The 13145-nt window shown below is 46.0% G+C and overlaps 1 protein-coding gene across 1 annotated transcript in view; it reads right to left on the reverse strand.

The window, feature by feature from the left end:
* The window catches only part of LOC138250053 (interleukin-18 receptor 1-like), a 462391-nt gene that overhangs the window by 309469 nt on the left and 139777 nt on the right, over positions 1-13145 (reverse strand). The window contains exon 4 of the mRNA XM_069204433.1: positions 2210-2349. Coding sequence (XP_069060534.1) covers positions 2210-2349 — 140 coding nt within the window. The remainder of the gene's footprint in view (positions 1-2209; positions 2350-13145) is intronic.

Below are 13145 nucleotides of genomic sequence, written 5' to 3' on the forward strand. Positions count from 1 at the left end.
TGAGCCTTGAAACCTGGACCTACTTTCTCTCTTGTTCCTAGGACAAAGTAGTAGACTGTAAGGGTCATAAGACTGACTTACTGTTTGGGCTACAGAGACAGAACAAGTTTCAAGAGGATTTTTCCTTGTACTCCTGGCTGGCTTGTTCGATTTGTTGCATTTTGTTGTTTAGATGTCATTTTTGTATTAAAATTTACTCGATTTTTCTAAATTGGTTTGGGAGTATTCTTATATTTTGATTTCACTTCATTACTGTTTGCTTACTGCATTAATAATTTACATACTGCCTTTAAGTTATGCCTGAGTGCTTTTGTGGCACACTAGCTGAGGACTAAACACAGGTTCATTTAGTGACTTTTGGGGTGCACCAAGACACGGATTGTGGATATCAGATAGGCTCTCACCCCTCAACTAATACTCCAATTTCCTAAGCCCATTGTGAGTGTGCAGGAGTCATCTTCCCCATTTGGTAGTGGAAACCATGACTGTGACACCCCAATGCACCATGCTCAGAACACTTTCTGGACATGAGGAAGAAGACTGGTCTCTGCTCGCTGTGATCTGAGAGAAGCCCTGAAGGACTGGACATGTCCCCTCTTTCACCCAGAAAATATAGTGGAATTCAAGGGTCATGTAGATCACCTCCTGTGTGGCTACAGGCACACAACAAGCAGCAAGATTTTTTTCCCTGAAGTGATCAGTTGACTAGTATAAACTGGCCTGGTCTAGACCATGCTGGTGGCCTCTGCTGGAGAGAGTCCTAGCCTCTAACCACTGTCTTTGAGGTCTTGTGAGCAAAAGGAGCTGCTCCTGAGACCCCGAAAAGTTAGTAATTAGAATATGTTTGGGCTTCCAAGACCTCTGGAGCCATTAGGGGGACCATGCAGCAAAGTTGTTCAGATTTATTGGAGACAGTTTCATGGTTGGCTCGCTATTGGGCTTCTGAACCCTATAAAAAAGGCCCTAATTACAAATGTGGTGGTCTGACCCCCAGACCACCAATAAGATGGTGGGAAGGCAGCCGCCAAGCCAGAGGGCTCCCCATTGCTGTATTATGATTTCCCCGCTGGGAAATCCGACAGACACAATGCTGAGGCATTAGCTTTGGCTCTCAGGGAGAACTGAGGTCAATGCCGCTGTACTGTGTGCGCCAGCAGCACACTTGGAATGCGCGCAGTCTGCAATGGCAGACTGTGTGCATTCCGAGTGTACTGTTAGGAGGGACCCTGCACTGCCCATTCTCCCTGTGACCCCATACCTGCCTTTCTGGTGGACTTTCCATGGCAGGGTCCGTGACATAGAAAGGCCAGCAGAAGGGCAAGCCATAATCCGCACAGTGGTGCTGAACTTGGACCACCGTCTTTGACTATGATATGCACTTCCGCCAGCCTGTCGGTATACAAGATACTGGCAGTGGTGGCGGTGTGGTGGTCCAACCACCAGCATCATAATGTGATGGTCAGATTGCCAAGCATGTGGCGGTCCGACTGTCATCACAGGTACGGCAGTCCATGGACTACTGTATCACTAATTAGACCCTAAGACAGAAGGCAAAACTCACTTAGTATTTTCAACCCCCTCTCCATTGAGGTAGGACTTAAATCATACCTTGGTGCCAGGGTGCCGCTTGCATAGACTATAAAGGACACTTAGTGCTTTTTGTTGCTATTTTTGCACACAACTTTAAATATTCATAACTCAATTTCTACTTATTGAGTGTTTGCCATTTGGGTGTAATTCTGTTCATTAAATTTTACTCTATTTTTCTAGTTTAGTTAAATAATTTGTATTGTTATGTGTTTTGATTTTATGACTGTTCACACTGCATAAATACTGTATAAAGTCCTCTAAGTAAAGCTTCCCCGCAATGTGCCATAGTTACAAGGGCATTGGCTTAGGGAAATTTAGTGGCCTTGGAGGTTCAACCTGACAAGTTAGTGTTATTATTCTTTGAGATGAGTGGCCACCAATCCCCAATCAATAGCCACCTTTTGTACAGATTATATTTACCCATGAATATTTTTAGATAATTAATAATCTTGTTTTTCTACTCCCAGATATTGGTAAATTGTGTAAAATGACAGTAGTAGTAATTTTTAATACCAAGCTGATGTGAAGGGTCATAACATGACATAACATGAGAGGTGCAAAGAATCAACATAATGGAGCTTTGGTTGACACAAATATGCATTATGTAAGAAGTCAGTACCTTTCTTTCTCAGTATGAAAGTTCTATTCCTTTTTGCCAAAACACTCTGCAAAACACAGGTATAATTGTTCTCCATATGCTGGTCTTTAACAAGTTCAAACTGCAGTTCACTTGTCATGTACTTTTTTCCTTCTGAAATGCTGCAATATAAAAACATTAACAGTTTTGTAATATATTGTTTTTTTCGTACAGAACAAAACCTTGCCAAATATATTCTTGTTCTTCTTTCAAATGATAGAATAAGCAAGCAGTATCATTTACAGAAGAGCCCGCTCAAATACAAGCATAATTATTTTTTACATAATAGGCAATTTATAGATGTTTTTATTATAAAACTGAGTTCTACTCAATAATACTTCCTCATATACCAGATGCAACATTTAAGTCAACACTTCACACATTATCATTCAGGACCTCATTACGAGTTTGGCGGTCGGACTGCCAGGTCGCCATAGTGGCGGCCACCAAAAGACCGCCATGTTGGGCGTCATACAAACTGCGGTATTATGAGTTACACAGCCAAGACCGCCAAGACCCAGCCAAAAAACAACGCTACCAATGTCTTGGAGAGTGGGAAATAGACAGCCCAACCACCAGCTCCGATAGACCATTGACCAACCACTGAACCTATTACCAGTTCAAAATTGCAGTGGCAGTCATATTGTGGCGGTCCTTTAATGCCGGTCCAAACTACGGTGGTTCGTGGCCATCACAGTGATAAACAACACCACATTGGATGAATGAATTTAAAAACAACACAGCTCTCAACAATAATAATGGTACCAAAATGTATTGGCATGCATGCTCACTGCTCACCTTTTGCCACCTTTACTGTCATCCCACTCAACAGTCCAATGTCCACCTGTCCATAGACCCTGTCTGGCCTCCAACATATGAAGTAGACTCATCTGGGGAACTACATCTCTGTATAGTGGATGTCGTATAGGGATTGACAGCATTACAATTCCCAGCTGGAACTTTTCCAACATTACTAAAACCAGAACAGTGTAGCCTACTCAAAATTAACATTTATTACAAACCTCACATTGGAGTGTACTCACCTAAGAGGATGGCAACTGTATAGTCTGTGTGTAGGACAGGCACTGACAGGAATGCTAAGGTCAAGAGGCACAGGTACTCTCACTCTACTCAGCCACAAAACTGTCCTCTGCCACTATGACCCTTCTCCCTCTATTCAATCATTAAACTGTACTCACCTAAGAGGATGACATATGTATAGTCTGTGTGTAGGACAGGCATTGATAGGAATGCTAAGGTCAGGAGGCACTTTTTTTACCCAAGGCAAAACATCAGCCCACTGTGCATCTCTGCAAGTATCCCTGTACGTGAATTTGCAATGAAAGTGCATATTGTGTGTAAATCTTGAAGTAACGTGACAGTATATCCAAGGAGGGCCAGTCCCTGTAACTCGAAGAACCAGGCCAGTGTCCATATGACAATAAAACAATGTCCATCTAGCTGTGAACTCACAGATGAAGTGTACCCACCTGGGAGGGGCCAAGATACAGATCATGGTACTCTCTGTGGTGTAGCTAAACACCTAGATCTACCTTGAGCAGCTATGCCAAGATGAACAAACTGTGGACAAGAAGAACAGCTCAAACTGTGTGCTAAAAACATTAAAGACATATCAAAGGCCTCAAAATGCATCACTTGAATGGTATTGGCCGCAGATATGGTCCCGAAGCACTGACCACATGATGACAAGTATCACATTTACAATAAGGTTCCAGATCTGCCTGCATGAATGTCAACTAGGTCTTAAGAAGACCTCAACCACATCCTACCCAGCCATTGTTTTTACTCCATCCACTACTGGCAAGATACAAGTCTATGACCTACTCTCCAAGTGCTAATAAGCTCAGACATCCTGAAGCTAGTTGACTCAAATGGAATTGGTATGTTACCCAAATGTCAGGTCGACAGAGTTGATAGCATGTGAGCATGTCACATAAGGAAAATCGGCAAATCCAATTTGTACATTCCCTTAGTCAAATGTCACTATTAACTATTGGAGGTAGATGTCACAATACAACCTGTAACATTCTGTCTCTCACATCAACAGGTCTACTTGCCACTCGGAACACAGAAACCACTCAAGAGACTGCCACTACCCCCATGGATGATGCCCTCAGTGAGGACAACACTCCTGGACGTGTGGACATTGAGGATGGTTTTGGCCCATCTAGGCAACTTGGTCAGACGACACCTGTCAGTCTCACCGTGACCACATTGACTCCTCTCAGCCCTGTTGTGTCAACATCTCAGGCAACCAGTTGCCCTAAAACCTGTGTCCCAAGGACAGTGACAACAATCTTGTGCCCCCTAGTCCTGGATTCTTAGACACAGCAAAACCCTTCTGACAATGATGGCCCTGGAGCTAGTATTAGGGGACAAGCTGAACCAAGGGTGCAGGCATGTTGGGGGAGAGTGCATGGGAGGTATGTGGGCCAGCAGCATGAGGCTGCTCGCAATGGTTCTGGCCAGGACACCATCATCCAAATCCTGGGAGCATACCAACAATCCCAAGGCATGATGGGCCAGGTACTTGCCAAACTCAGGGAGATCAAGGAGCTACAGAGGGACTTCCATTGGGAAATGTGTGGACAGTGGGAGTCCCACAATACCAACATAGCCTCTCAGACAGGGGTGCTGAGAGACATCAACACCACACTGAGCAGGGATCGACAACAACACCAGACCCCCTTCCTTTGGATGTCAATGCCAGCCCCTTGTATATCTGTGGCAGCCACTGGAAGGGAGGCCCTGCAAGGGGAAGGACCTGCCTCAGACACCCCTTTCTTTGTAGCTGAAGAACCCTCCTGCAAGCAGGGACGTTCATCCAAGCATCAAGGAGGTGCAGATGGTAAGACACAAACCACTGCCAGAAAGTGATCCCTTCCTGATAAAACTCCTTTGTGTGCCACAGATTCACTCTGTTGACTGTTCTTCTACCACTTTCCATTTTCCATGCTAGTAGAACACTGGACTTTGGGCTTCAAATGTTGTGGCACATCCTATAATGATTACGTCCACCATGACTGATTCCTTCACTGCCAATTTTTTTTTCGAGTTTAACCTTTCTTTCCCGAGCACATAAATGGACACACCTAACACTAAAACAATGCCTACTAGTAATTTTTCTTCATTTTGAGATGTTGAATGTTAAATCCACGTGATGCAAATCATGAATATCTAAGATGGTAATGGAAGGAGGGATCTGTCACAGGTAGTGGCATGCAGAAGATTACTACCAACACAATGACAGTAGTGACTAGTCACACCAAACATTTTATTGCACTGTACAGCACGCAGGCTGCCAAAATTTTGGACTGTCATAACCAAGAATGGCAGAACTATTTGAGTCAGACTAGATATCTCATGGTACTGTCCCCCGGACCAAAGAAGAAAGGGCTATGTCAGACCTTGTTCCATAGAATAGGCTAACAGATTAGTGGATGTTGTCACCAGCATGAGCCTTATCATATACCAAAACCAACTTGACATATGCTGTGACATGGACAGAGGGCAGTACAACAGTCCCTATTCATAGGTCCATCCTATTACAATGAACAAGCATCTGGTGGTATGATACAAACCTATGTCAGTGATGTGGTACAGGCACTGTGGCCTGCAATGAGGAAACACTTTGACAGCTAAATACAGGTCATAAAGGATCATTGTCTACATAATATGAAGGGAGATTCCATGGATTGCACTGGATGACAACATCAATGCCATATGATCACATACATGAGACAATTGGATCAATGCACCACATCAATCCAGTGTATTGTGCACTTCAGAATTCCACCCACCCACTGACAAAGCTGCATTGGCACAGGACTCATACATCCTAAATCTGTAATCAACATTACCTGGCTCAATCCATGTCCACTTCATATGTCAAAACAGAAACAGATACCTGCCAATGTCACAACTCTGAAATGCCCACATAAGGATAGCATGGTGAAAGGAGCTGGTCAAAAACAAAACAAGGAGTTTAAGCTGGAAATTAAGTAACTATGACCAAAACCTCATATCAAAAATCAGCTGATCTACTGACATTGCAATTAAACTGCAAACTGCAATGAAACTGACACAAACAAAGCAGATAATCAAGGTAGTGGAATGTACAAGTCTGACTTAGCAATTCAAACTTGGCTGTATACTGCAAAGCATAAGATATTCTGGCCCTGATTCATAATTTTTGGTGCAAAACTGCCCACCCAAAAGTTTATTACCGGCTTGCACCATTTCTGTGCACCAGCCGGGCACCATATTTATGGAATGGTGCAAGCCAGTGCAAAGGGTAGGCTAGCGGCAAAAAAAATGACTTTAGTCAGGTTGGGCTGGCAGTATGAAAGAAGGGGTTTCTGCACCAAAAAATGATGTTAGGCATGTTAGAGTAAAAAAATTACTAGCCTAGAGTGATTTTCTGACGCAAAACCATCCATGTAACATGCCCAGGTCTTAGAAAAGACAGGAGTCATGCCCACCACCCCAATGGCCAGCACAGGGGACCAGGATCCCCTGGGCATGGCTAATGCACCCAGTGCCATGTAGGGGGGGCCATTTCAGGGCCTCCAATGGAACTTAAAAAAAAAAAAAAATAATACTTACTTGTACTTACCTATACTTACCTTGAATGGGGTCACCCATCCTCTTCTGTCCCTCTGGTCTTTGTGTGTGTCCCTGGGGCCTCGGGAGGACACCTGTGGGCTTATTGCATGGTGTTCCACTATGGAAATAGGCCACAGGTCCCCTAACGCCTGAACTGACCCGGTGTTAAAAAAAGGGGCAAAGCAAGTTTTGCACCGTTTTTTTACCCCTCCTCCCTCCCATGCACCATTTTTGCACCGGAGTATAAATATAGCGTTAAGGCCATCGAGTCATTTTTTGCACGGGAACGCCTACCTTGCATCTCATTAAGGCAAGGCAGGTTTCCATTTCCAAAAAATTACTTTAACTCCATAACTTTGGCACTAGACGGGTCTAGCACCAAAGTATAAATATGGAGTTAGTTTTGCAACGAATTAGAGTAAAAAAAAAAAAATGACACTAATTAGGTGCACACAAGAACAGGGAGACCACAAAAAGGGAGGGAAAGACAAAAGAAAAACATGGTCAGTATATGCAACACCACTACCGTTGGTGGACACAACACACAGGGAGCAGCCCTATGCACTACGCCATGCACTAACAGTTCCTAGAAATTTCACCTGACCATGGGGTACGAGGCCTAAGCCCAATTACTGCACACCTGGAAGCCACAGGTGCCTGACTAGGTGTAGATGGCTCTTACCACTAGTGGGGTTGGGGTGGCACATAGCCTTCCTCACAAGGGACCTTGCCTACCAAGTTCGCCCTGGCCTAGGGGAACCCACTGCCCACCTCCCCCACCCAGACACCCCGTAATGCGTGCAGAGTCAGCTGAAAAAGAGTGTACTCACCCCCTTGTGGCTGCTGTGATGCCCTCAAGCGCCCATCCAGGGTGTCCCTCAGCAGGTGCTGACCCATGCACTGCCGCCAGCACTGCCGCCACAGACACTGCGCAAGCACCGCCGCCACAGACACCACAGCAAGCAACGCCACGGGCCCCGCGATGTACTCAGACAGTGGCACCACCGCTGACATGTCTACCATCCCCAGTGGTCAGTCGTCTGAGGCTGGAGGAGAGTTCCAGGACCCTGGGCAGCTTCCATGAGGCATGACTTTCATCACTGTTTGCACCTGCAGGTGGAAGGAGAAGCCACAGCAGTGTGGGGTATGTCTCTGCCTCCATGGCATATCATGCTACCTGTACCTTGCCAATCTCGTGGCACACACACCCAGGTGAGGGAATTGTACCGTCACACTGCACGTGGAGCACTCTGGGCACAAAGCCCCCTCCAGAAGCAGTGGAGAGATACATCCACTACCCCAGTCCTTTGCAGGATGAAGCACTCTGGGCACAAAGCCTCCTCCAGAACCAGTGGAGAATCACATCCACTACCTTAGTCCTTGACAGGATGAAGTACTCTGGGAACAAAGCCCCCTCCAGAACCAGTGGAAAGATACATCCACTACCTCAGTCCTTGACAGGATGAAGCACTCTGGGCACAAAGCCCCCTCCAGACCCAGTGGAGACTGTTATCCACTTGAGAGACTGTGGCTTTGCACTCCCCAGGATAAAGCAGTGGGCAAACCACCCACTGACATGACTTGAGAGACTGTGGCTTTGCACTCCCCAGGATAAAGCAGTGGGCAAACCACCCACTGGCAAGACTTTAGAGACTGTGGCTTTGCACTCCAGAGGATAAAGCAGTGGACAAACCACCCACTAGAGAGACTTGAGACTGTGGCTTTGCACTCCCCAGGATAAAGCAGTGGGCAAACCACCCACTAGAAATACTTGAGAGACTGTGGCTTTGCACTCCCCAGGATGCAGCAATGGGCATGGTGCCCCCTCGTGCAGCAGTGGCGTTGTGCGTTCATATGGCTGAGGTGCCCCCTCCTCCTGAGGTGCCTGTATAATTTCGGTCTGATGCCCTAGCACTGTTCTCTCCGTTTCGAGTCAGGTATCTAGTGTGGGCTTCGCCCATGCATTTTGGGACCAGTGGTCCACGGACAATGATTGGAACACTATCCGGACTTGTGTAGTTTGTGTACATATTTGTACAGTATATACTGAATTTTGATTTTTGACTATCAGATTTTTCATGATTACACTGGTTACAATAATTTCCTTTTGTGCTTGCATTCTTCCAGGGGGGGGGTGTATATGTAATGTTGCTGCATGTATTTGTGTGTATGTTGTTGTGGGTGAGGGTGGAGGTGGGGGTATTGCATGTTGAATGTCACTCTCTTCCCCCGGTGTTGTAGGTGCAGTACTCACCGTGGTCGTCTCCTCCACCGTTCGTACTCCTGGTAGATGAGAAGATACACCAGCATGGGCAGGACGTGTAGTTCGGGCTCCATGGCGTCCTGGTTCCTCATTGGGTGTCGAGAGGTGAGTGTTTTCCCTTCTGTGTACTGTTTTCGCCGTGCTTTTGATTTTGTTGGTTCTGCCCCGGAAAAGGTGGCGGATAGGCATCTTGAAATACTGTGGGTGGTACTTTGTCTTCTGACTGTCTGTTGGCGGTGACCCCTACAGTGTTTGTTTGTATCGCCGCGGCGGTCGAAGTGTTAACCCCTTCGCTGCCAGGCCTTTTCCCCCTCAGGTGGCAGGCCTTTTTTGGCTATTTGGGGCAGGGCGCGCTTAGGCCCTTATAACTTTTTGTCCACATAAGCTATCCACGCCAAATTTGTGTTCTTTTTTCCAACATCCTAGGGATTCTACAGGTACCCAGACTTTGTGGGTTCCCCTGAGGGAGACCAAGACATTAACCTAAATACAGTGATTTTTTTTTTTTAAACGGAACAAAGGGCTGCAGAAGAAGGCTTGTGGTTTTTCCCTGAAATTGGCATCAACAAAGGGTTTGCAGTGCTAAAATCACCAGCTTCCCAGCTTTCAGGAACAGGCTGACTTAAATAAAAAACAACAACTTTTCAACACAATTTTGGCATTTTACTGGGACATACCCCATTTAACGATTTTTTGTGCTTTCAGCCTCCTTCCAGTCAGTGACAGAAATGGGTGTGAAACCAATGCTGGATCCCAGAAACCTAAACATTTCTGAAAAGTAGACAAAATTCTTAATTCAGCAATGAGTCATTTCTTTAGCTCCTCTAAGGGTTTCCTACAGAAAATAACAACTGAAATAAAAAGATATTGAAATTGAGGTGAAAAAAAACAGCCATTTTTCTCTACGTTTTACTCTGTAACTTTTTCCTGCAATGTCAGATTTTTTAAAGGAATATACCATTACGTCTGCTGGACTCTTATGGTTGCAGGGATATATAGGGCTTGTAGGTTCATCAAGAACCCTAGGTACCCAGAGCCAATAAACGTGCTGCACCTTGCAGTGGGTTTTCATTCTATACCGGGTATACAGCAATTCATTTGCTGAAATATAAAGAGTCAAAAATAGGTCCGAAGAAAACCTTTGCATTTCCAAAATGGGCACAAGATAAGGTGTTGAGGAGCAGTGGTTATTTGCACATCTCTGAATTCTGGAGTGCCCATACTAGCATGTGAATTACAGGGCATTTCTCAAATAGACGTCCTTTTTACACACTGTCTTCTATTTGGAAGGAAAAAATGTAGAGAAAGACAAGGGGCAATAACACTTGTTTTGGTATTCTATGTTCCCCAAGATTCCTGATAAAAATGGTACCTCACTTGTGTGGGTAGGCATAGTGGCCGCGACAAGAAATGCTCCAAAACACAAAGTGGACACATCACATTTTCTCAAAGAAAACAGAGGTGTTTTTTGCAAAGTGCCTACCTGTGGATTTGGCCTCTAGCTCAGCCGCCACCTAGGGAAACCTACCAAACCTGTGCATTCCTGAAAACTAGAGACATAGGGGAATCCAGGATGGGGTGACTTGTTGGGCGTTTACCAGATTCTGTTACCCAGAATCCTTTGCAAACCTCAAAATTTGGCTAAAAAAACACTTTTTCCTCACATTTCGGTGACAGAAAGTTCTGGAATATGAGAGGAGCCACAAATTTCCTTCCACCCAGTGTTCCCCCAAGTCTCCAGATAAAAATGGTACCTCACTTGTGCGGGTGGGCCAAGTGTTTGTGACAGGGAAGAGCAAAAAACATGTAGAAATTGAGGGGGAACTAAAGTGGGTCCAAAAGGGCCGTTTGAAAAAAAAGAGTTAGGCTGACAAGTGCAGCTGAAATTTTATCGGTATAGATGAGACAATGCTGGGTGTTGGGAATTTTGTGGATTCCTGCAGATTCCGGAAGGTTCCATCACAAAAATGTGGGAAAAATGTGTGCTTTCCAGCAAAGTTGCAGGTTTGCAGGGCATTGTGGGTAAGGAAATGGTGCTGGTGCATGTGAAGCACACCACCCTGGAATCAACTAGATGTTTACTTTTCAGATGTGTCTAGGTCTTGTGGATTTTTCTACATGACAGCTTCCCAAAGTAAAAAAATATGCAGCCTGCACCATTCCAAGTGGGACGATTTTGAGAGTTACCAAGCTCTCATGGGCCAAATGTAAAACAAAAAACAAAAATAATCAAATGTCCTCTTGCTTGCCATGGGATAAGATGTTTTAGTATGCGGGGGAGAGCTGAATGACTGTTAGCCCCTTCTGTTCGGGTGGGGGCATAACCAGGCCCATACTGGTTGATAGCCGCCACCCCACTATTTTCTTTTATTGTTTTTATTCCCTGGCATCTAATAGACTTTCTGACCCCCCTGGGGTATGGATCGGGGGTAATTGCCCAATCTGCCCACTGGTGGGCAGACAACTTTGGCCCCATTTATTTGGGGTGTGGTATGGCCATACCCCCAACCTCTTATTTTGAAAAAAAATCTTTCCTGGTCTTTGGTGGGCTTTCTGCCCCCCCTTGGGGGCAGATAGGCCTTCCCAAAATAGGCCAATCTGCCCCAAGGGGGGCAGTTATGGCCAACAGTAATGTGCCCCCATGGGGAGCAACCCTTGCCCAAGGGGCTGCCTCCCCAAAGCAAAACACACACATACACACACACCAATCCATAGTGTCTAGAGGTTTCTGCCCCCTTTGAGGGCAGATTGGCCTAACAAAAATAGGCCGGTCTGCCCCGGGGGGCAGAAATGGCCTAATAATAATTACCCCCCCACGGAGCAAACCTTGCCCACGGGGAGGCCCCCCCAAACATAAAAAAAATAAAAATAAACCAAAAAACAATTATCCCTGGTGTCTAGTGGTTTTCTGTCCCCAGGGGGGGTAGAAATGGCCTAAAAATCATTTGCCCCCGTGGGGAGCGGCGCTTGCCCAAGGCGCCGCTCTCCTTGTGTGCAAGAATAAAAAAATAATAATAATCCCTGGTGTCTAGTTGTTTCTGCCCCCCTTGGGGGCAGATCGCAGGGCCGATTTGCCCCCGGGGGGCAGAAATTGCCTGATAATAATTTCCCCCCCCCGGGAGCGACCCTTGCCCACAGGGGGGTTCACGGGGGCGGGGGTGGAAGGAGAAGCGATTCCCCTTCCATCTCTGCCCGGGGGGGGGTGCTCGGCCATCGGGGGGAGCGCCTTGCATTTTATTCCGCCGGCCTGTTGGGAGTATTACCGCCGCTTTAACACCGACCGACAGGGTTGTAATGAGGGCCATAATTTCCTGACTTGTGTTTGTGCATTCATGCAGGTAAATGCCCATCTAAAGAAAGGGATTTTCAGAGCCATCACAAGAATGTGTGGACCCTGAGGGTCCACATCCAGTGGATCACCACTGCAGAAAGAGTTGGGAGGACCTGAGACACTAGACCTGGAAGATGGTGGAGGCCCTGCTGAGGCTGTCCTCCCAAAATGGGCGGGGTGCCCGTCAGACCATGACATCCCTAATGGCCTGCCTTCTGGTGGTGGCCTACTCAGAACTGGATGAACATTTGAGGGCAGCAGAACAGTCACAAGGGCGTGAGTACACAGATAGTTCTGGCTTGTCCCATTGCCAGGAGATTGTGTAGGTTACTGACTGCTCCCCCTTAGAATTAGGGAGGAGCCATGTGTCACACAGTATTTGGGAGACTATCTTGATATGTAATGTGTATCTTACTGGTGTACCTTGCCTTCTGAACCTGGGACCTAGTACAAACCATGGGGGAATTCACAAACCACATACTCTGCAGGGTCAAAAATGTCTGTGTCCACTCCTCCTTCATGTACTATTTGTTGTTGTAGTGGATGTTATTTGTGAGCCAAAAATCACTTCCTCTGAATTTCACAGACGAAAAGGTAAGTGTATTATGGATAACTGTCCTCTCGCATGTATCTCTGCATATGTGTATGTAGACATCTGACACTCAAAAGCAAGTTGTAGTCAGTATATGATGGGTATG

The sequence above is a fragment of the Pleurodeles waltl genome, chromosome 8 (genome assembly GCF_031143425.1).
Source record: "Pleurodeles waltl isolate 20211129_DDA chromosome 8, aPleWal1.hap1.20221129, whole genome shotgun sequence".
NCBI classification, from domain to species: Eukaryota; Metazoa; Chordata; class Amphibia; order Caudata; family Salamandridae; genus Pleurodeles; species Pleurodeles waltl.